Source organism: Martes martes, assembly GCF_963455335.1.
Source record: "Martes martes genome assembly, chromosome: 4".
Lineage (NCBI taxonomy): Eukaryota > Metazoa > Chordata > Mammalia > Carnivora > Mustelidae > Martes > Martes martes.
In genome coordinates, this window is record NC_137891.1 from 170,070,611 (window position 1) to 170,095,163 (window position 24,553).

The 24,553-nt window shown below is 35.8% G+C and overlaps 1 protein-coding gene across 5 annotated transcripts in view; it reads right to left on the reverse strand.

Annotated features, from left to right (window-relative positions):
- Positions 1-24,553, reverse strand: part of EPB41 (erythrocyte membrane protein band 4.1) — a 191,917-nt gene that overhangs the window by 27,153 nt on the left and 140,211 nt on the right. For 3 of the 5 annotated variants that reach the window (XM_080801110.1, XM_080801108.1, XM_080801111.1), the window contains exons 12-13: positions 23,975-24,144; positions 14,369-14,545 (exon numbers count right to left, since the gene is read on the reverse strand). In XM_080801110.1, coding sequence (XP_080657236.1) covers positions 14,369-14,545; positions 23,975-24,144 — 347 coding nt within the window. Of the gene's footprint in view, positions 1-11,104; positions 11,213-12,533; positions 12,585-14,368; positions 14,546-19,063; positions 19,127-23,974; positions 24,145-24,553 lie in introns of all 5 variants that reach the window. The other 2 variants (XM_080801112.1, XM_080801109.1) reach the window with 2 other exon arrangements.

Sequence of the window (24,553 nt, forward strand, 5' to 3'; positions counted from 1 at the left end):
TGGGATCATGACTTGAGCCGAAGGCAGAGGCTTTAACACGCTGAGCCACCCAGGCGCCCCTCTCCTTTTATTTTAGAGAACATCACCAGACAGAATTTTGAAGAAAGAAATTGTGACAGAATATAAGAATTAAAATAGGTACACTATGAGAATATTTAATAAATATTCCTGATTCAAGCTCCTCATGAAAAACATTGGATAGGCCATTTTTTAATAGTTTTGAGACATATACTATCTGCTAAGAAATAAAATTAGGAAAAACATTTCTCATTAGTCACAAAATTTACAATAATTTAAAACTTAATAGATTTATTGCTGTTTCTAAGTCCAAATCATATCTATGTTACTACCCACAGATTTTGCTTCCTAAAATTATTAAATTTTCTGTAAAAAGAGCCTAAGATTTAACATACTACCTCTATACTCACTTTCCACAATGGAACCCTAAATCTACCACATTTATTAAACTAGCATTTGTTTTCACATTCTCTTCATTCTATTTTATCTTTTTTTTTTTTTTTTATGTTTTAGGTAATCTCTATACCCAATGTGGGGCTCGAACTCACAACCCTGCAATCAAGAGACACATGCTCCACCGACTGAGCCAGCCAGGTGCTCCTAGATTTTACCAGAGACCTAGGACTGCCCTCCCTACACATATTGCTCAGTGATATGATCAGCTCTGTAATTTTATCATCTTTGCAATGACTCTGTGGCCTGTTCAAATGTAAATACCTCAGGGAAAGTTTACACATTAAACATTAAACTGCTATCAGTGTTTCTGTATGCCACAAAAAGGAGATCTGGGTATTTGTTAGACATTTTTTTTTTAAAAGATTTTTTAAAATTTCTTGTTTTATTTATTTATTTGACAGAGAGAGAGAGATCACAAGTAGGCCGAGAGGCAGGCAGAGAGAGAGGGGAAAGCAGGCTCCCTGCTGAGCAGAGAGCCCAATGTGGGGCTTGATCCAGGACCCCGGGATCATGACCTGAGCCAAAGGCAGAGGCTTAACCCATTGAGCCACCCAGGAGCCCCTCATTAGACTTTTTAATAAGATTTATATAATCAAAAAAATAAATATGATAAGAAAAAGGGAGTGAGAAGAAGGAGGCAATGGGATTGAAGGACAGGGTTGTGCACAGACACACATACACCCACCGAGCACATTACCCTTGCTTTGCAAACCCAGTAAGAAATGCTTTGCACCGCAAATGCCCACAGAACCAGCAGGAATCGAGGTTATCTTGCTAAGCACAGAAGGAAGATACCCAGCAGTAGTGTCCAGCTCCTGGTTCTTTACTAAAGTAAACAATAAATATTATAGTCACTTAACTTATCAACAATCTATTTAAGTAATACCCCCAAATGGTCTGCAACATGCAAACTAAAAAATGTAGAACCCAATCCTGATTAGATCAGTTAATTGCGAGTGCTTTGTTTCTACATTTTTCTCTTTAACAAAACATGGGAAATTTATGTTTCAGCAAAGAACGGCTTTAAATGCCTTGGGGGGAAGCTCTAAAAAAAATGTCTTTATACATTAATTTAATATCAATATTTGTAATCTTATTCCTGTTTTGAAAATAAGTAATAACTGGTGTTTCCTGTGGTTGTATGACAATCAGTAGGAATGTCAACCTGGTGATTAAAAAAATTTTGTTAAAACAAATACTTTTATATGGGCACTTGCAATAAAAGATAAATCAGATGTGGTAATAGCTTCTTTTGTAAAAGCCATGTATAAACAGCACATAAAGATGACAAGTCAAGCAGCAATAGCCCATTCTTCAGCCAAAAAAGGAAATGAATGAAGAAAGAACAAAATTCACCAAAAAGAAAATCATTCTCTACCCCCCCACACCCCTCAACAGCCTCATAAATAATAGTTTTGGTACACTTTCAGTGGAAAACTCAGGCCAGCTGACAGTTTGAAAAAGGACATTAGAATCACAAACACTCAGGATGGGGATAAACTAACAACAGAGTAACCATGTGGCTAGCAAAAGATGAATTAAAAATTCTATCTTTCCTCTCTAGTGTGCCATACCTTATCTTGCAATACATTTCTCTTCATTCTAAATTTACTCTCTTGGCTATATCCGCCCCCACTCTTTTTCAAAAAATAAAGTTAGTATGCTATTGGTCCCTAGCTAGAAATACACCCTTGTAGTGCTCACTAGCTTCTCCACAAAACTTGAGTCACTTTCATGGTTCTTTGCTATTCTCTGGCATATAAAGATTACAACTGGATAAAGGGGCTTACTTAGATGTTGGCCTTTAGTAAATTACAGTTGGTAAAACTGCTTATTATAAGAAAATCATTCCATAATGCAGCCTCTCGCAAATGCCAGCAAATGAAATTTGCCAATGACAATTACCCTTCAAACATAGTTTTTGTAATTTCCTTAATAGTGCTGTTATTAGATTATCCCCAGAAAAGGTGACTGTAAAAGCAACGGCTTCAAAATCAGTGCCTGATGCAAAATTTTATCTATTAGGTAATAGAAAATTTTGCCTTAACACTGCACTCACCAGCAAGGACTCCACAGATCAAATGAGTGTTCTCAAACCTGAACAGAGCTATAGAAGTCAAAGTTTTCAGCAAATATTAAAAGTTATACTAAACATGTCTAGGAGACCAGAAGCCTTTGGTTGGTAAATTTTATTTCAAGATACTAAGAAGGGCTAAGATAGAGAAATGGAGATAGAGAAGAAGGAGTTATAACCAGTATAAAAACTCTGATCATTTAATATGGAACACAAATATATTTGGCAGGATTTCTCAGAAATCCCAATTCCAAAAATGATTAAAGACATAATAAGTACTTTAAAAAAATCATGGCCCAATTTAGTATCTAGAAAATTTAATATCTAGAAAATAACATTTTGATTTCACAGAACTAAGTACAACAGGAAACTCTTATTAGATACCAACTAGCTGTGTCTTCTCTTCCTGAAAAATCCTATAATAATGAAAATGAGTTTCCATTGTAACATTTTCAACAAGTTCCTAAAAAGAACATGGCTTTGAAGAAACTCTTCAAAATTTTATACTACTCAGACACGCCATGAAGTACATACTTTGAGCTAGCAAACAGACCACTTCAAAATGTGGAGTGTTGGTTTTAAGTAATTACCTGGGTGATACAACAGAATCTAGAACTGTGAGAGTAACATAAGAGATAAGGTGAAGTGAATAAAGCAGTATATCTTCTGTTAATTCCATATTATAGGAGAACGCTCTCCTCACACCCACATATCCACACCCACTCCATTCTTCACTCTTCACTATGATCACAGTGGCAATACTGGATGGTTAATAACCACTAATTTGTAGCGTGCTTTATAAAAAAACAAAAGACAAACTCAGCATATTAAAAATGCTTCTAACAGATGCGACAATTACATGTGTTGCAGTGACTGATTAAGATGGTTAGAAAAATGTTATTTATAACACTTGGTATAAATAAGTCAAATGAGTTCTAAGCTGATTTTAAAACATTAATATTCTAAGAACTGAACACATGTCAAGGTTATGTCTGCTTTAGGACTGAGCAAAAGACAATTAATGGGACATAGAGAAGAGTGAAAACGTGGAAAAACAAGGGAACTTTTCTAGAAAGACTGGCTGATAATGTTTTTTTGCTAATCCCCTGAAGCAGAAGTTTCTTTTCCTTTTTTTCTTCTTTTTTTTTTTTTCTTTTTTGAGTGGGTCTATATACTGCATTGCTGGTTCCTATTTCCTTAATGACTACTATCACCCAGAATCAGATTTTCAATAAGATTTATTCATGATAAATTTACATATTAACAGCAAATAACGTGAGAAAAATATCAAAGAAAACGTTCCAAAGGAGAAGTTCTTAGCAGATTTCTTTAGGCTTAAATATCTTGCTGAACTGCTAAGGGATAAACAATTTATTCAGCCTAGTATCAGAGCTAAAGCATCCTGGCCCAGAGAATGGAAAGGAACGTAAATTTAAGGATTTATTAGAAAGCACCTCCCAAAGCTAAACACAGACTAAAGACTCCTTCAGAACACAATCATGTCCATGTCAACCAGGAAGTAAAGACACTTCCAAAAGGATGTAAGTTCATTTTATTCTGACTTATTGGTAAATACTGCCCCAATAGGCCCCAAATTGGGGGGAATTCCTCTTAGGGAAATCTCTTTATTTAGAACAAGGAACCCTTCTAAAATGTTTTCCTTAGATTCCCAACCTTAAATTTATACAACTGTTTGAAACACTAAGGTGTACCAAAACTTCAGAGTAAAAAATCATTTCACGTTCTTTACCACGTTTGTTAGATATCTCTAAAAACTATCTAAAGAGAAAATGAATTTGGGAATTGTTTCTTTATTCCTTAGGGGAAAATGAAAGCAGACCCTTGAAAACCAAACCAAAGGGGTTAGCTGAATTCATCACTAAATATATTAAGAGGACAGTTAACATTAAACAATCTGGAAAACTGACAAAGGCAGGGGTGTTGTGATAGTTACAGATATGTTAGATTACAGTTCTGGTGTACCCCAATTACTAAATAAATAGAAACAAATGCGTTGCATTTTGTTTTCCATTTCTAGTCATAAGTAAGACCGAAAATACTTCAACACTGAATAAAGATGCTAGAGCATCTACAGCTCTTCAAACAGTACAAAGGCAGAAAGAGTAAATTTATCAGTTTTCTGGTTCTCTAGACCTGTATCAGGGGTCAGTCAGCAAACTACAGCCAACAGTTCAAATCCAGCCCACTCCTTGTTTTTGTATTGCTATGAGATAAGAACGATTTTACATTTTTTAAAGGTTTGGAAAACATAAAATGATACTTAGTGATCATAAAAATTACATGAAATTCAAATTTCAGTGTCCATAAATAAAGTGATGGAATATGTTCATCTTCATTTGTTTGTTTGTTGTCTATGGCAAAGTTGAGTGGTTATGCCAGTGACTATATGGCCTGTAAAGCCTAAGATATTTATTATCTGAACCTTTATAGAAAAAGTTTGCCAACTCCTGGTCTATCTGATATACAAAACCCTTGATATCACAAGAGTTTAATACATTTGGTGTTTTTATACCATGTGAAACGCAAGAAAAAAAGGATCAAACTCTTCTCTGCAATGTATTTTAGATAAACACAAATTGTCAAATATCAGGTTCCCTTTATGGTGTCACACTCCAAGATGCATTTATACATACAAACAAGCACCCAGTCTCAGTAATACCTTCCATAGGGAAAACAGCTGGCTGTTACTTTTGGTAAATGGATAAGAGCTCTTAATTGAACCGAATTACAAGACATTAACAAGAGAGACTGACACCTACTACAGGAGATTTCTTTGAAGAAACCACGGACCATGCTACAGGATTAATAAGAGAGACTGTGGCTTCTGGCTCATATATGGGTTTTTGGGCTAGTCACATATACTGATTAGGCTTATGGTGATTAATTTGACATAAATCTGTGTCCCAATACAAGAGATTCTACATGAGAAGTTAGAGTTCATCCATTACCATCTGTGACTAACCATTTAATCCAATTTAACAAATTTTAAGTATTTGTTATATATCCGAGATACAAAGGTGATAGATTGGCAAACAAAGATGCATAAAACAAAGACTCTCACCTTTGAGAATCTGACAGTTTTGAGGAGACAGGTACAAGCTAAAAGAGAGGGATTAATGTCATTTCAAATTTTTAATACCATTTTTTCTGGTGGGGATCTAAGCCATCATCAAAATGTTACATAGAAAGTAAGTTTCCATAAGTTTACCATATCACAATGATATAAATTAAATCACACGGGGGTGCTAAAGTATGTAAAGATTAGTCAGTCAGAGAAGGCACGCAAACCTAGAATGCCGCCTCTGGCAGTACGCTCCTTCAAAATAGAATAGTGATTCTGTCTTGTTAACAGATTCTGGGCTACAAGAAGTTTCCAAAGCTATAAAACTATCCCACCTCCTCTCTTTCATCTAAAAAAAAAAAAAAAGAAAAAAGAAAAAAAAATCCCACGTGCCTGTGTCATCTATGAAGAAGCTTGGGGATTTCCAGGAATTTCAAGACGTTTTTTTAAGAAAGAGGGCAAGTGAATGGATAAGAACAAAAGATGAATAAACCATTGGCAAGCAACCGATGGGCAACGGAGCCAGAAAGAAAATGAGTTGATAAAACAAGGACAGCTAAAAAAGAAAGAAAAAGGCAGGATAACATGTTAGAAGGAAGACTGGGACCGATCTGGATATCAGATGGTAAGTTATCTGAGGGCAAGAACGATGACTAATTCCAACATGGGAGTTACATTTAACTATGTGAAGTTAATATGAAATAATATGAAAGATAGAAAATTCTTCAGAAGGCCTCCATTCAGGACCAAGAATTGAAATCTATAGGGAAACATATTTCAAGTTAATATAAGAATGATGTATACACAAAAATCAGAGATGTCCAGATGTAGTATATCTTGGGAGGCTAGAGATCACTTTGTCCATAAATGGTTTTAAATCACTAAATGATATTGTACAGAAGAGTCAAGCATTGGAGTGGAGAAGAGTTGGATTCAGGGCTTATCCAACCCTAAAATTCTGATAATGCTGCCTCTTTGCATCTGCAATACATAATGAGGGCAATGAATAAATACATAGCAGTAACCATGGTTTCCACTTGAGTTTTAGTCTCTATGTTTCATTTAGCTAGGATCCTGTACATATGAAGACTCTTCTTTAAGGAGAATAGTAGAGGAGAAAATGAGAGACTAAACTGCACCCTTTAATGACTTGGGTGGGGATGTGCCTGAAGAGATAGTTGGGACTCATGCTTCTTCTGCCCTCTAATCTTTGAAATGTTAGATTTATTCTATTATTTACTGCGAACAGAATTCTGACTATAAAATGGGAGGCTGTTCTCTGTGATATCAATCACAAAAGATTAGAAAACCATTCCTAAAGCATGTACTTCCTCAATGACCTGTCACCCACACATTTAGTTAGGCTGTGATTGAAGTTATTTCGCTTTTAGCCTGTATTTCTGATCTGTGGGAGTAATAGACTACTTCTTTTTGTCTCTCAAGTTTTAATAATATAAGAATTTCATTTATGAAGTGAAATACTCCATGAATTTCTAATTGTTGATCACAGCCATCCCTGTTCGCCTTCTGGCTTCCTCCCTCCATCAGCCATACCTTCTTAACCATTTCCAGTGCCCAATCCCAGGTCCATACCAATATTTGTTTGTTTGTTTCTTTGTATCATGCTCTACTGCAGTAAAGAAGGAGATCCTAAGGCATGAGGGGTAACAGAAACAGAAATGAGAGCAGACTCATTGGTCCACTATCCACTACAATGTGGAGGAGGCCAATACAGTTATCCCACATGCCATGCATAATGGAGAACAGAACAAGGACTCATCTCCATTTCTAGTACCAAAATTACAAAACAACAGGGTTAGTTTGAGTGCAATGAAAACAAGCAACATTTTTTTCTCAGGGTGGTAGAGAATGCTGTAAAGAAGTTTGGGATTTTCTAATTTCCATAAAGAATACAAGGGATGGAAGCTGTAGAGAAGTTTATATACCTTTACTATACTCAATACTTTCGGGGGAAAAAAAAAAACAAAACAGCAACAATGTGAAAAAGTGTCTCATACTACTTTTGAATTTCCTGTCTTCCTTTTGTAAATATGTGATCACTAGGTAAAGCCCAAGTATAAATTTTGCTTGCTAATACCATCTAAAAAAAATAACCAAAACTCTTATGCTTAGCATATTCTCCATGCTTATCTGTAGGAAATATTGCAAAAGTAACTCAGGAATGTAGGAGACAGTAAATCTGCTTATACCCACAGAAAATTCAGAGAAAATTTTACAACATTTACTAGAAAGAAATGTACTAGGATCTAGGATGACAAATGGAAACCTAATCCACAGAAAATCCCCAGTCTAATATTAGTCAATGGAATCAGTATCTTCTCCCTCCAAAACTTTTACCAGAGATGTAAACAAGTTGTAAAATTGATCCACATGAACTAAATCTCTTTCATATTCTAAGTGTTAGCATAAGAAAATGGCTAAAAGATAGGTCCAAAGATTGATGCTGGGTTTATTTTCAAGTTTGGTCCACTTTAAGAATACCATAAGGATAAGATGAATTGTTTAAGAGTATGATGAATTTGGAAAGACATTTCTACCTTCAGTAGTTTTAAGTGCTTGGTCAAATACCAGTAAGAAGTAGATGGAAATCAACACAACTATTCAGCTGCTTGCTTTCATATGAAAAAATTCTAAGAAATTAATGTCTGTTGATTTTTAAGTTTTCATCTTCCCAGTCCCCAAAAGACCAAGAAATGAACAAAACAACCAGAACTTCTGGTTCCTGGAAAATGTTACAGATTCATTCTCATGAGGTAGGTTTTTCTCCATGTTACTAGGTGGAAATTTGGGCACCAAGTAGTTTAATGAACTTCTCAGAGTCACCCTAGAAATGATTAATAGCAAAACCAAAGCAAAAAACCCCAAGACTTTTTACTGGTCTGTATTGATACCTTTAGTCCAAATTGGTTTTTGTTTTGTTTTGTTTTGTTTTATCAACCGGCCATTAAGAAGCTGAACCAGGATAAAACCAATACACAGTTATTTGGATCTGTCTCTGGCATTCAGAATGGAATGAGATATGAAAAGGAAACTAAGATTATTTACAGCTTTGTTACAAATATCAGCAGTATTAACAGTAGTTAATACAAAGCTGTAACGTCTACTATTTTTTCCTCTGTTAACTGTGATGGGTATATCTTTTGAACCTGCACTGACCAGCTTAATCCAACACAAAGGTTTGGCACTTCTCCTCTCAACCATTCTTATCCCATTAATCAGAAAAAGGGCCTCTCCTTTAACTATCGGTAAGGAACTCTGAGGACTCCTGCTGCACTTCAAATCACTGAAAAATATTATTGACTTATGCTGGACTTTTAATGGACTTGGAATAACTCTAATACAAAGGGAAACAAAATCCAAGATGAAGCTTACAATAATAGTTAATAAAAAGCTGTGTACCAGGATGAAAACTGAAAATATAATCATAAGCCATTATAAAAGTAACAATAAATTCTGATTATTTCCTTTTCAGTTTCCTGAAAAAATTTTAGAAGACTCTAACCAACGTTACAGTTTTGTTATTTCATAAGGAAAGCTCTTACATTTCTACTTCAAAGATAAAGGGGACTACTTAGGATGATCATTTTCTGTGTCAGAGGACAGCTTTGCAATGTGTTAGATTGATTGAGGTTTCTCTTTTCTTATTATGAGTGAATCAAGAAATACGCTTAGTTACAAAATATTTGTTATACACAGACATAGCCTGTGACATGAAAGATACACACCCATAACAGATTTTAAAATTCAACCCGCCCCTTACTTCTTTTCCCATTTGGGGGGGAAAGCCTATGATGACAGAAGAGCAGTTTTCAGGAAATACCAGAGAATTATTTCTACATGTCTCCAGAGAAAAATAGAATTGTGGTGGGTGTTGAAGGACAAAAGATTCTTGGCATTAGTGTTCTTTCTTTCTTTCCTTCTTTTTTTCTTTTTTGCTGTAAGAAGACATCATCTTAAAAACAAAAGGTCTTGTTTAGAAGTTTCATCAACTAAAAGTGTTGAGAAGTAAAACAAAGTGCAAAAATCTCAGTTTGATAACCCCATGAACTCAGATTTCAAAACAGATATTTGAGACATTAACCAAATCATCCATATTGGTACATCCAAATGCCATAAAAAGTAAGCTACATGCAAGATGTCATTAATACTGAGGTAAAAAAATAACAGGTTAGACATCTGAGTTGTGTTGTGAAAACAAAGCACACCCATATTTACTTCAGCGAAGCCTTAAAAATCAACATGCAAACAGAGGGACACATACTCGTCACGATAGAACTTTAGCTCACAAAGCCATCAATTAAAAACAATTGATTTCAACACAAATGTAAGAGTAAACAGGTCTGAAGTCTATCAGGAAAACAGAATATATCAATATATATTTTAAGCTTGTGATAATGGCTAAATATTGCTTCTAGCAATATAATTACTTAAGTCATAAAGAAATAACAGAGTATTAATTCAGAGAAGGGTCTATTTACGTACAGATCTTGAATAAATCTGTATTCTAGGACTTTTAAAGATGGGTACAGTGGTCTGTAAATTCAGCCCTGGCTGGAGGCTAAGGGGCACCAGCACAGCACCATTTTCCTTAAACCTTCAACATTCTACTTGTGAAAAGCTGGCGTTTAACCTTTAACGTTTAACCTTTGCAGATCCGTTCTATAGACCAGGCAGGATAAAGATGTTTTTCCCTGTACATTTCAGAAATACACATAAGAAGGCCACAGAAGTCAAAAGCCCTTTTCCAAAAAAGGCCTTTGTATATACTGGTTTGATATCTCAAGAAAAGGGGTGGTTATGGATTCATAGATTAAAATGTATCATTTTAAGGCTTTTGAAAAATTAACAAGTTGAATTTTTTTTTAAACTACAGAGCCCATGCCACACAAATGACTATGGAAGATTAGGAAATATTCCATCAAATGTTTCTACGAGTATCCTGCTTTGCGTGTAACAGTGGAGAGGAGGACACAACAGCAGTGAACAATACACACATGCAGGATAGAAGAGTTAAACCTTTTGGGGGAAAGTACCGACTGTCACATACTTAAATCTGATTTGTCTGAACTTGTTAAGCGTCAGTGAGGAAAAGCTGCTTGGGCAATCCATTGCTACTCCTTTGTACCCCACAATATACATTCTACGAAGAGTAACATTTTATTGACAGAAAAATGATCAAAAAGAGCTTCCCTAGGACAGTGAACTATGAAGATCAAAGGGTATCATACAGGAGATAACACAGTAGAAGTAAATGACGAAAGTTCAATGGTTTTAGTCTTGACATTTCGGATGAGCACCCTGTTTTCCGATCACAGAAAGACCAACCACCAAACAGCCAATGCAAGAATCACGAGAAAAGACATCATGAAAGGAATACGAGGAGATGGAAAAGTACTAGAGTAGAGGCGGCACTTTTTGAGAGACTTGTGATCCTCAGGGATTGGAATAGAAACCTTGGGAAGACTTTCTTCATTGTCTTGCTGGGGCAAGGCTCTCTCAGTAGGTCTCTCTTGCCTTTTAATTTTCTCTTCATCCTGCACTAACAGAGCACGTTGCTGTGTCTGCTTTCACGGTAGAAGATCAAGAAAGACAGAGAAAGATGAACAAAATGACAGATGGAAAAATGCTCAAAAATGATACTTGGGGATGTGCAAAGGATTTGGGAAGATCTTTTGGGACACTCTTTATTTTACTTTACTTTGGCAATTTGTCCCAGCAAAGTCTCTATAACACGGTCGGGTATTCAACAGATAATTTTTTGAATGAATGAACATTAGAAGTCTTGAAAGTTCAAGCAATTACTCGACTTCCTTAGCAAGAGTATTTTTCCTCCTTCAAGGATACTCATATATGAATACTGGTCATTTTTCATTGTTTTAGTGCTGCCAATTTTTCTTTGATCACTTGGGTAAAGCCAATAATGAAGCATTCTTCTCGCCATGAGAAAAGTTAGTTTTATTACAAAGAGAATGGCAGAATATAAAAAGTTATCCTCATATCCCTTCATATAGACTTAAAAAACTGCAACAGTTCAACAGCAATTAGCTTTTGCTCAAGGGAATAAAAATCTTAATCCCGTACATTTTAAAGATTGCAAAAGAAAAACAAAAGTAGAAAAGTTTGTATGTGCCTCCAAGGTCTACCAAAAACAAACAAAAACTCCCCACAAATCTCAACAACTGTAAATTCCCTCCCCCTCTTGCAGAATCATGATTAAAAATATTAGTAGTAACAACCATCATGAAGGTTTATACATCACATTAAGCAGAGTTTTTGACAATTTTAAGGTAAGTTGCCTTTTCCAAATGTCCAATTGAGACGTTTTTCCTCCCCCGACAATTTCTGTGCTCTGCCATCTAGTCAAGAGATGTTATTTATGAAAGGAAAAACTTGGCTCTAAGTTCTCTCAGTTGGGCCAGCCTTCTCTGATCAGTTTGGAATTTTGACACAGGTTCTTTGCACACCCCTAAGTGATATGTATCAGGGAGAAAGTAGCTGGGGGACTGGTCAGCAAAAAAGAAAAAAGGAAAGAAAGGATGCAAAATCATAATGATTTTTAAAAGAATATAAGGAGGGAGAAGAAAGACAACATAAAAAGAATAGGGTACAATTAAATTCATTTTCTCTCTGAATACATATTTACATCTTCATGCAGCTTTTCAACCAGCCATGCGCCGAAATAAGCAAATTGAAAGCTGCAAAAGCTGCAGCCGTGGAAATGTTATGTGTTAGGTCAAAAGGCAGTGGAGTGTGAATTACTAGTAGAGCCAAAAGAAAAAAAATTACTCAGCAGCTGCTGTTCAGTTCTGGGGGAGTATCTGCTTAGTGCCATGACAAGAGCAAATTTGGATTGAGAAGCACGAGTCATAACAGCAGCTTTACCTCTGGCCCACCAACCTTTCTTTCCGAGGGAAGGACAGAGGTTTTCTTCACCTGGTCATACACAAATTATATAAAATTCAGTAGCCTTGCAATGCAACAACAAATGCTGCCAAAGACGGAAGAGGTATCCCCAGAGAACAGAAATATTGCCCTCATCATTAAAGAAAAAGTAAGATATGCCAGAAAGCGGAGTTATCTTTTAAAAAAGGTTATCATAGGACAGTTCTTACTTATTCTGTTACTCATTTAGAGGAGTAATACACAGAAGCACAGAGCTAAAGTGGCTCAAGTACTCCCCACCAATCTCATTTATAAAAGTCCTTTCTTTAAAGTCTACAGAATGATATACCCATTTCCAACCAGCCCTGAGATGATTTCTGGAAGGTTTCTATTAAGATAGGAGATATTTTCTGGAAATGGAGATTGATTAAAATTTACCAAACTTCATCCAAGAGAGTATTAAATTACTTTTTCAAAGTAATTGAGCATCTTTTATTACTTCCACAGAGTCAAAAAGAAAGCTTCTAGAAAATAAGCAGCTATGGTTTACAGAGACAGTTAACCAGGCAAGACAGCAACATGGCGTTTCTCCTGAAGTCTAGATTTATAGAAAGCAGAGTCACTGTCTCAGTTCAGGCTACATTATCTAGATTTAGAATCTAAAACTGATGTCCATTTACATCAGGGAATGGAGACTGAAGAGGACAGAGAATAGAAACAACAGCATCCTGTCACCCCCGGTAACTAGCTACCCGTCATTCAGGAATTCTCCAGTCTTACTTGGTGAAACTGGTCTGACTCTACTTGGAGAATTCTTGGCCAATTTCAATCGCATTTTGAAAAAGATAAAAAGTCCCCTCTGCGAGTCAACTTTTATCATTTTCTCCAGTTCCAGAAACAATAAACAAAGTTGAATAGTTTACCATGAATTCTGAATTTAAAAACAAGTTGTTGTTTTTTTTTAACATTATTAAGACATCACTACCTTTCTTGACTAGAATTGCTGTTGCTATTGGTGAAAACCAGGAATATAATTTTAAAAATTATTATCATCACTCATTAAATCATTGTGACTACTTATATAAATATTAACCTGCATAAGCTAAAGATTAAGAATTTTTAAATATATGCTTAAGGTAACTTTTAAGATATTTCATCACACAGATTCATTTAGTCAGATGTAGGATTTCTACGACAGGTAATGACAACAGCACAAAAAAAAAACAGCCTGAAAGGTCTCTCCAACTTCTTCTAACTGTGACTATTTTATAAAACAACATGTTAAAAGTTTGAAGCTGCTCATAAAGATGAACTGTCAATAATTTTTCTAAAATTGAAATATAATCATTAATGTGTGGTGTTCTGCATTCTCTGGCTTAGAGGCCTCCTTGGTTTATTATATAATTGTGGTCAACCATTCCAGACATTTCTCAGTTGTGCAAATGTTCAAATAAAGTTTAAAAAAATGTTTATCCTGTTCCAATTCTGACCTTACTAAATTTAGTAAACTCTCTGGTCCTTGGAGGCACAGTTTGAACACGAAGTTCCACTGGCTTATGGTCAATTTGTAAACACACACTAGCCAGAAGGAGGCAGTTCTCAAGAGCCTAATCATCTAATGGTAGTTCTAAATGGCTCCTGTAATTCGACTGGGTAGACCATATGACTTAAAAACAAGTGTTTGATTATGAATGCCTTAAAGCTGCAATGAACGGGTGAGGAACCAAAGCTAAATTTCAGCTCTAAACTTACTTTACTTATATACAGAACACTTAATAGACAATAACGTTTATTTCATTCATTCTCACAAGTGGTCACGTGGATGAAGTACTCACTCCTTCTCCTGTGGGAAGCTGCCCATTGATGTTAAGTGTTCGGAATGGGGAGTGAGTGGATAAGCGTTTATCCCATTCACTAGGCCGTGGCTCTGGTACAGATTCCATGAAGTTCTTTTTCAGCTCACTGATGCTGGCATGATGTTTTTTTATCTCTTCTTGACTTTTGTCTAAATCCTACAGTTGAAAGGACAAACATGCAAAATAATAAATACTCAGAGGAAAAAAACACATCAGGGGAAGCCCACTAGACTATATGGGCACTGGAAGAAAACACACCACATCCAGGGCAGATGTTACTAATCCATAAATTGCATTCAAATTTTAAATATACAACATGGTATATTTGCTTGCTTTTTTTTAGTATTTTTTTTAATGAAGTGCTTTTCTTGGAAGCAGTGAAGCATCATAACCCCACAACTCTTAGCAGTTTTGTAACCCACAGACCTCACTCCTTAATTTTGCAACTTTTCTTCCCATTACGACACAGCGCTAGATCTCCAACTCCTCATCCCAAGAGGGTGATATCACAGCTCAGTTAGCCTCGTCTTGATACGAACTGATTGAGGCTCAGCTCAGGCAGGATGGAGACAGCAGTAGATAAGGAGCAGCTATTAAACAAAGAACATGATAAAAGATGCAACTGCCACCATTGGTTGCTTTGCTTTGGTGAGTTGCAATCATACAGCATCCCTCTGTTTATACCTGGAGATAATTCTGCTTCCTTATTACTAGGTGGTATTACTGGTTTTGATGAACAAGAACAGCCCTTTCTTGTTATAAGAATTTATCACTAGAATTCCTGGCCAAACCTTGAGAGCAAATTGTTATTACCTATGAAAAATTACTCAGGTGTGTGATATGACGGCTTTTTTTCTTTACCAATACTATTCGTGCTTTTAGTTAAATCCAGCTCCCTGCTCAGCAGGGGTCTGTTTCCTCCCTCTCCCTCTGTGCTCTCTCTCTCAAGTAAATAAATAAAATCTTAAGAAAAAAAAAAAAAAAGCCTTATGCCTTCCAGCTTCTGACAGCTTTACTTCATCCCTTAGTAGAATTCAAAATAGGGACCTCCTTTCAGTAACTTTCAATGGATTGGAAGTAATTTAACAAGAATTCATCAAATACCTTATATATCTCCTCAACAGTTTAAAATATCTCAACTGTTCCAGCAGAATTGGATAGTGGACAACTAGGTTTAATATCCCTTAAATGGGATACTCCAGGGAAAAAGGATCAAAACGAAGGTTAATAAAACTAGAACTAACATTCAGGTTTATGTAACAGGAGGCAAATAAAACTTTCAAGAAGTAGACTTGGCCAGAAATAAAATGGGAAATACAATTTAAAGACAAAAGCTGAAATGTTCTTTGTCCAACATACTTCTCCAAAAAAGCTCAGATCCATGCTTGAGATCAAAATATGTGGGAGCCTGTCACTTGATGAATGCTAAAAATTCTGTGTTTATTATATATCACGGCAGCTCTGCATCCAAGAAAAGCATAATATTAAATATATCTTTTAATATGCTGTATAAATTTTGAGATTAGTCTCTTTCTTTCTTTCTTTCTTCTGTGGAAAACCACCACATTTGGGGGGAAAAATTGGAACTCATTTAAATAAAAATCTCAAAAAATTTTCTGGAGCAACGCATGCTTCAACTAAATGAAATTTTTTCAAAAGCAATGTCAAAGGGAAAATAGCATAGGAAAAAGAATTGGTGAGGCACACGACATAATTTTGATTCTGGAGATATTCATTCAGAAAATTCACTTACTAATCTGTTCTTTTTATTTTTGCAAGACTAAACCATGTATATTTGCTTTGAGATCAAAGAGAAAACTAAACCCAAAATGGACAATCCTGTAGCTTCCCCATAAAATTACCTCTTGCTTGTTGGGATGAAATGTGAGTATAGCCCATGAATATGGGCTTCACCATGAGGAAACAACAGTGTGCACTTTTATTCTAGCTGAAAGCAAGAAAAGCATGTTTACTAGCTAAAGAAAAGCATGAACAAGCTTGGTCAAAGACCCAGTAGTAGGCTGAGCAACTGAGACCCACAAGGCATGTAAGTCCCTGTGACCCAGCTCCCAACTGGAAATTAAATCTGCTTGGTCCAAGAACAACTTAACACATTTGGGAGAGTTAAAGTATGAATGGAACAAAACAAAAATGAGCAAGATGCTATGGTAAAACCATAACTCTCTCTGTTTGCCTTTTAATATGAGAGTGGTGATTTGTTACTCTTCTTGCCTAGCTTTTGATTGGCTTGGAACCTGAGAAAATAAACATTTCAATAAAATCAGTAGCTTCTGAAGGAGCTTTCTCCATCCTTCTTAGCTGGCTCTGTTAGAAACCTGTGGGGGCACAGAGTAAAATTAAGATCTCAAAGGGACCTGTTCCAAATAGAATTTGTCATAGACACTTGCTACAGGTTCTCTCTGGGAGATGGAGGAGGAGGCGGTAGATCTAAAAATGAACTCGACCTTATTTGGCCAGAACAAAGCATTAGTGGGGGTGGGGTAGGAGAGATGCTTTACCAAAAAAAAAAAAAAAAAAAAAACCTGCTAGAGTGACAGATAACTTGAGAGAACATCCTTTTGGTGTGGAAGGGAGACAATTTTTGATATTTTTTTTTCTTTTACTGTAACTAGAGAATGATGGTTAGCTAAACTACTTTGGCTGCTTTCAGGCTAGGTACTTTTTGATACTTATCATCTTATAATTTTAGCAGCAGCCAAACCAAACCATTAAATATAAAATGTTCTCAAAAAGTAGTTAGTAGTTTTAATTTTCAAACACACACTTATTTAGAAATCCCCTCTTATTGCTATCAATGCAATGCTGGGGAAAAAAACACATCACACACAGGGACTCTGTGAGTCTCAGAAGCCAAAACACACCTCATTGAACAAATGACAAATATATGATTGGTACTGCAGGTTCCAGTCAAAAGGAAGCACTAAAGATGGACTAGTGAAGAAAAAGGCATGTTTGGGATTGGGATATGTTACATTGCCAAGGACAAGGACATCATTTGACCTCTGTAATTCTTCCTAATCCCAGAAGCAGAATCATTCACGCCTAGTTTTAGTTACAAAATCAAGCAGAGATCTAGTTGCCGAGTTTGAAATATCCTGAGTCCAGCCTTAAAAAACTTCATGTTACATGAGGTAAATGTACATAAAGTATTTGGTATTGTGCCCATTGCACAGTATGTGATTAATGAAGGCTGGCCAAAATTTTTATGACTTTTATTAAAGTACCCTATACTTTGCAAGCACTCAAAATGTTTGTTTTGACAGAAAATAGGACAAGGTTAAGTAACTATTAGAGGTCATTATATTAAACCAGAGATCTATTTTAAAAAGTTTCTTCAGATTTCCAGTTTAATACTATTTAGTACATTTCTTGTAAATTCATTGTTCAGGTCTCAGCTAGTATGTTCTCTCTCCAAAGAGAACTTCCCATCTTATTCAGAGATTTCCTTTCTTAGCAGAGCATACCACTTATTTCCGTCACAGCTTCCATAATAACTTGAAATCATTTTATTGCTATTTTTATCTGTTTATTGTTTCTCTCCTCCCTACTTCTACACATTGTTAAGTTTCCTGAAGGCAGAAAAAATGTTTATCATCTTCCTCTATATTTATGTTTCCTTCAAGTTTAAGTTAAATCCCCAGTATCAGAGTTATATTCATCTCTTTTGGCTCTGTCTTGAGCAAAATCGTAAGATAATCTGGTCAACTTTTATATATAAGAGTCTTTGTGTGGTGTAAACTAATGTAGCCTCAGTGTTTTCCACATAGATAACTCCATGTTCTCTACTTTTTCCTCACAGAGTTCCCCTACTCTTCTAATTCGTTTCATATTTCCCTGTTCGAGGTGGAGCTCCAAACTAGGTAAGTATACTAATACAACTCTGGTAAAAAGCAAATCATTGTTGAATATAATGAGAAAATGACCTTACAATTCCTAGGGTAGATAGTATGTTGCTATTTCTGAATGGAAAAAACGAAGTTTAATAGAGATAGATAGATAGATCCTAACTCAAAACCTAGCTTTACCAATTTACTGGCTTTGTGACCACAGGCAAATTAAATTTCTCTAAGGCTCGATTTTCTTATCTTTAAATTAATCATCTTATGCCCACAGACCTCTTTTTATAATTAAACTATCTTATATTAAGTACAGATTAAATACCAGGTCCCCTCTTTCCTTCATATATCTTTTTTCTTTCCTGACTGTCCTGTCATTTTTTGATATCTCCAATTTTTAAGTCCATTTTTGAACTGGGATCATTTCTCCTACTTTTCCACACTCAGTTCAGAAGATGAAAAATATAGTACAAATTTGATGCCTGGGACACACAGGAGTTTATACTCTTGGAAAATTCAAGGAGTTTTTGACAGTGATATTGAATTTTCTACAAGTTGATAAAACAATGGAACCGCAAGAAGCAGAGGTAGTCCCAATCATATATTTTTTAGATAAGTATGACAGATGGAAACTAAAGAGTCAGAAGGAGAGACGGTTGCATATCTTCATGTTTACCAACATGCAAAAGCATTTTAAACCTAAAATTCTTTCATGCAATGGCATGCAAAACCAAACGCAGCATAAAGAAAGGGATGATTGCAAAGAATGCAGAAGGTATAGGCAACCAACTGAAATAAGCTTCAAGTTCATACAAACCTCCAACATTAAATTGCTATGTCTGATATAAATGTTTTCACCATCTAGTCTCTCTCTCTTTTTCTGTGAAAATGAAAGAGGGAAAAACAGAAAAGCATAAAAAATTAAAATGTTGTTCTTGCAGGAAAAAACTGCAAATTGGCAAACCAAAAAAATTAGATGTCCACAGCGCAGCATATGCCAACATGAAATGGTCACAAAACTACAAGGACACACACAGAACACATTACCACTAGAAAACGGATGACCCTATTCATGAGTGATGGAAGAAAGTGATGACCTTATTTAAATAGACAGTGCTCCTGACTTCATTGGCTTCTTACACAGTAAGCTGTTTTATGCTCATTTTTGAAATTCAACTGATTGAGAGTTATCTTAAAGTACATGACTTTAAGAAGCTTTGAAATCCCATGTGCCACAGCACCGAGAATGCTGTAAAACGTTATTTACCTTCCTGAGACATAGTTCATACTTAGTAATACCACAGTAGGTATATCTCTAATACCTTTCATAAAAAAGATCTAAGGGCATTTTATACACGATTAGTCAATATTCTCTTCAGTAAGGACTGATACATCCCACTCTAGAGTTGGGAAGAATGGGCACAGAGCAGCAAAACACACAGTTATGAACAATGCCAGGAGTTGCTGCTATGATGGTTTCCATAGTAACTATGTATCAAATATTGTCCATGTTTCCAAGAATATGGTGCCACTGAAATATTTCTTATCAAGTTTAAATATGAAGGATAGTTTTGGTCTTCACTAGTTACTTCATTGTGTTTAAAAAGGCATTTTCCTCCTGGGAGGTTTATTTTAATGAAAAATTTCAACAAATAGTATAGGATTATAATTTCTTCACTATGCACATGTATGTGAGTGTATGCAAATATATATGTGCGCAAATATATATCTGCGATTTGAAAACAATTTCTGATGAAGAGAAATCAATGAAAAGAATGGATCACTGTCTTTTTAATGCACTGTAGAAGTCAGCATGGGTGACGATAATGCAGTTTTGTGAAAGTGAAAAATGGCTGACCTTCCTCATTCTTATCAGATCTTCAGTTTTTTCTGCAAGCTTCGGTTTTGCCATTATTTAAAAAAAAAAAAGAAAAATGATAAAATATTGGCTCAATGAAGTTTGTTTGAACCTTTATAATATTTTTTAAGGGAAGGGAGTTGGGGAGAAGAAAAAAAATTGAGGAGGGAGGAGAAAATGAACAAGTGGCCTGTTGGCACAAACCTGTGTTTGGTCACCATTTGAGGTGGGTACTGTGACCTCGATGTGGGTTTTTTCCACCTACATTTAAGAAATAAAGTGGTAAAAACATTTTAGGTTAGTAGGTTTCTATGAGTAGCATTATTTCCAAATAAGCCGCATCTTTAAGCTGGTTGCAAAATAAGCTGATACGTAATCAACATGATGCAGTCTTATGGGGGTGTGACAGGAAAGAACATTACTCTTCAATGGTCATCTCTTAGTTCACCATCATATTTTCAAGGCTGAAGAGATAATATGGACAGCCAAATGATAGTAAAAGAAAATTAAGATAATTATTCCATCAATGAAGAAAACATTTTTACACTTATTGATAAAAAAGTACTTATACAAAAAATAATTTGGGCTTAAATAAGGCATGTGTTTTTGTTTTGGCTTTTTTTTTTAATGATCTAGAAGTACTTTAACATTTAAAAACGAATTTACAAATGAAGATACCAAGGTAGGACATACATGACAAAAACAAAAAGAAAATCTTTACAGTTAAAGCACACATATAATAAACCACATACGACACAAAGAACGTAAATACAAAAAAAAAATTGTTAGTTGATCAATATATTTAAGGAGGCACTTTCACCTTGAGTTTATTAGGCAACAGAACATCAAAATAAACTCAATTCAAATTGTTACTGATGCATGCAATTACTTCCAAGGCTGATTTATAAATAAGCACACATAGGGCTCAGCTGCAACATTCAGCAATCTGTAATCTCCTCTCGGGAGCGGGAGCCCTTGTGTTTGGTGGATGAATAAGATTCATCCTTAATAGTAGAAAGAGAATAACTATGGCCTCCTGCCTAGCTTTGAAATACCTTTAGTAATAGTAATTTTATAGACCGCAAATGGAGCAAGTATAAATTTAAGAAACCCAAACAGACTATTAAGAGGAAGCATTTTAGAGAGAGCAATGCCTAAAGCAGTAGGTATTTCAAAATTAGAAAATTCTTTATTAAGGATCAAATCAGTCACTTTGTATCATTAACTTCTTTATAGAACCTCACCAATCTGTGGTTTTGACACGTTCTTTTTAATCACACTTGGCAGCATTACCTTGGAGTATAATGTCATTGTGCTATTTTCCCTAGGACAGAATGTAGAGAACATAACACCAAATTTTGTGATACTGTCAAATCATAAGCACATCCAGCTACAGTACTTTTAACTACCAGGATAACAGATAATTTGTGTCATTTCTACTATGAATCCCATTATATCTGATGTGTGGTCATTAGCAAGTTATTTCACCTAATTTTTTAGTTGAAAAAGTGGAGACAATATACCCATAAAGTAGTGAATATTTAGCAAATAGCAGTTTTAAATTATTTTGCAGGGGCACTTGGATGGCTCAGTCATTGAGTGCCTGCCTTGAGCTCAGGTCATGATCCCAGGAGGTCCTGGGATTGAGCCCCGCATTGGGCTCCCTGCTCAGTGGGAAGCCTGTTTCTCCCTCTCCCACTCCCCTTGTTTGTATCCCCTCTCTTGCTGTCTCTCTCTGTCTGTGTCAAACAAATTTAAAAAAAATCTTCAAAATTTTTTTACAAAAAATTATTTTGTAAAGCTTAAATTATTTGTTTCAATGAATAATGACCTTTTCCTTTTTTCTAACAGCAACAAAGTGAGAGCCTCTACTTCAGTCTAAGAGTGGAGGCCAAGTAGCAAAGGTAGTCAAGCCCCTTCAGAGAACATTAAATGAGATAAAGGTGTGCATAGGGGCGAGGTACTATTCCACACCTGCAAAACAGGTCTTGTCAAATGACTCAAGATGCAAAAAGCTACTTCTATCTGGCACCAAATTCGTGTTAGCTAATGAAATTTATATAGTGTTACAAGGTTATTTTATTACACTATTGCTTTATATAATAACTATGGCTTCAGGTAAACTCCATAATTATTTTCTATTGTTACAAATAAAATCAACTCAGAGTCATCCTTAATTCTGTCCCTTCTATTATAGTAATAGAAGGTTATCAGAGGTGGTTTTCAGTCTGATCTTTATGTAAGTATCTCAAAATATATACATACACAGAATTAATCAGCAAGAAAACCACCTACTGGCACTTGAATGGGAAGCATAGACCAGGAAGTGATCTCTCCCCTCTATCAGGTCCCAAGAGCAACAGGAACCTATTCTTGATACCTGTGTCTGACTTATCGGCTAAAGAACAAGTATGGGGGCATCTGGGTGGCTCAGCCGGTTAAGCACCTGCCTTTGGCTCAGGTCATGATCTCAAGGTCCTGGGATCCAGCCCCACTTTGGACTCCCCACTCAGCAGAGAGCCTGCTTCTCCCTCTGCCACCCAGTCATGCTTGCTCACTCTCTCTCTCAAATAAATACACGAAATCTTAAAAAAAAAAAAAAAAGAACAAGTATGTTAGCAGAACACCAAAGGAATCTTAGCCACTCAAAAAGATTCCTTTGCCAACTCCAATAATCCAACACTTTCCAGTTAGTACAACAAATGGAGGAATAGTCAAAAGTGCCAGATGAGATATCCTAATGTTAAAAACTGAGGTAGTCTAACCTTAAAAAGGCACTGTTGATACTGAACCTGATGGCCAGTGTCATACACATCTGGCTAGGTTAAAAAAAAAAAAAAAAAGCAAATATCTACCATTTGCTCAATTTTTTTCTCTCTTTAGACTCAAGTTGGTCTCAAAGGACAGTAAAAATGGCATGTCATGTGGAACAGTTTTGTTTTGTTTTAATACAGTCAAAACAAAGCCAAATTGGCCACTGCTCTACAGATAAACTAGATACTGAACTGGGTCCAGAAGAACAGGATTAATCCATCTGCCAAGATGAGAGCACTAAGGTCTTCCATGGTTTAAAAAATTTTTTTGGTTTTAACTTTCTTAACAGACATATAAAAACGTAATTTTTTAAAAAGCACTGCCTCTAGTAATTCCTGTTGTCAACAGTGATACTTGTGTTTATGTCAGTAATTCCGAACATCTCAACTACATCACAGCCTAAATGTGCTTAAAAGGCTAATCAACACATAGAAGATCAGTCCAGCTACTGTTAGTCTTGGGAAACCTGCTAATTGGTGATTTTTCAACAAGATCAGAGACTGCGGTACAATCAACGCAGAACTATAAGCAACTCAGATCCTACATAAGGATCTTTGCCTTTTGTAAACAATTTGATTTGAACAATCACATAGAAGTGCTTTATATAATACTAATTGGGATATTCTCCGGGTATGTTGCTCGTATACTTATCTTAAGAAATCAAATTATATTATAATCCTATTAGCAGAGCTTACTTTTAAAAAGGAATGTGGAGATTCCTTCTAGATGAGTAAAAATTATTTTTAAAAGCAGATGATCACAGTGCTGATGTGCTTTATAGGCTCTTGTTTTTTTTTTTTTTTTTTTTAAGATATAACTTAGGTAACTGTGTAGGTAGGTCACCTGAAAACTTCTCGGATGGTTTAGTCTTCATGACATAATTCTATGAAAATATTTTAGAGGTTCACGGGGAATACTTTCTTTTAGAAAGAGTAAAGAAGAAATAACTTTGTTAGAACTCTACAAGAACCAATGCTTTGAAAACCTTCCTGGCCAAGGAGTTAACATGTCTAAACCAGAAAGTGAACTAGCCAGATATTTGGACTTACGGCATACCTTCCATGCTTCTGTGGGTTCCGGCTCAGCCTGCCCAGGTGGCACTTCTTCCTTTTGCTCTTCAACCTTCACTGTTTCTTTCTGTGCTTTAGAAACCTCTGTGTCCTGACTCTGAGCAATGGCGGGTGCAGAGGTGGGCCGGGGACTTCGGTCTGAATCAACAGCCGCTGCTACGTGAGAAAGGAAAAAGCGAAGAATAAGGGAAGGCAAGAGTCACTATACTACTTCAGAGTCACCACGTAAAATAATTGTGAATCCAGGACACAGTGTCCGGTGGGCTATCACACAGAAGTTAAAAAATAAATCATTAGTGCTCTTCCAGGTTACTGATGGCATTAAAAAAGCTGAAACAGAGAAGCTAAACTATGCTATCATGTTCCATAAGGGGGCGGAGCGGATCCAAATACAAAAAGAAAATAAAAACTCTTTTAATTAAAAAGTTAGCAAGATTGTTTAACCTTGTACTCTGTTAGTTTCAAGAACCTGCAGTGTAGGGGTGCCTGGGTGGCTCAGTGGATTAGGCATCTGCCTCCAGCTCAGGTCATGATCCTGGGGGTCTGGGGATCAAGTCCTGCATCA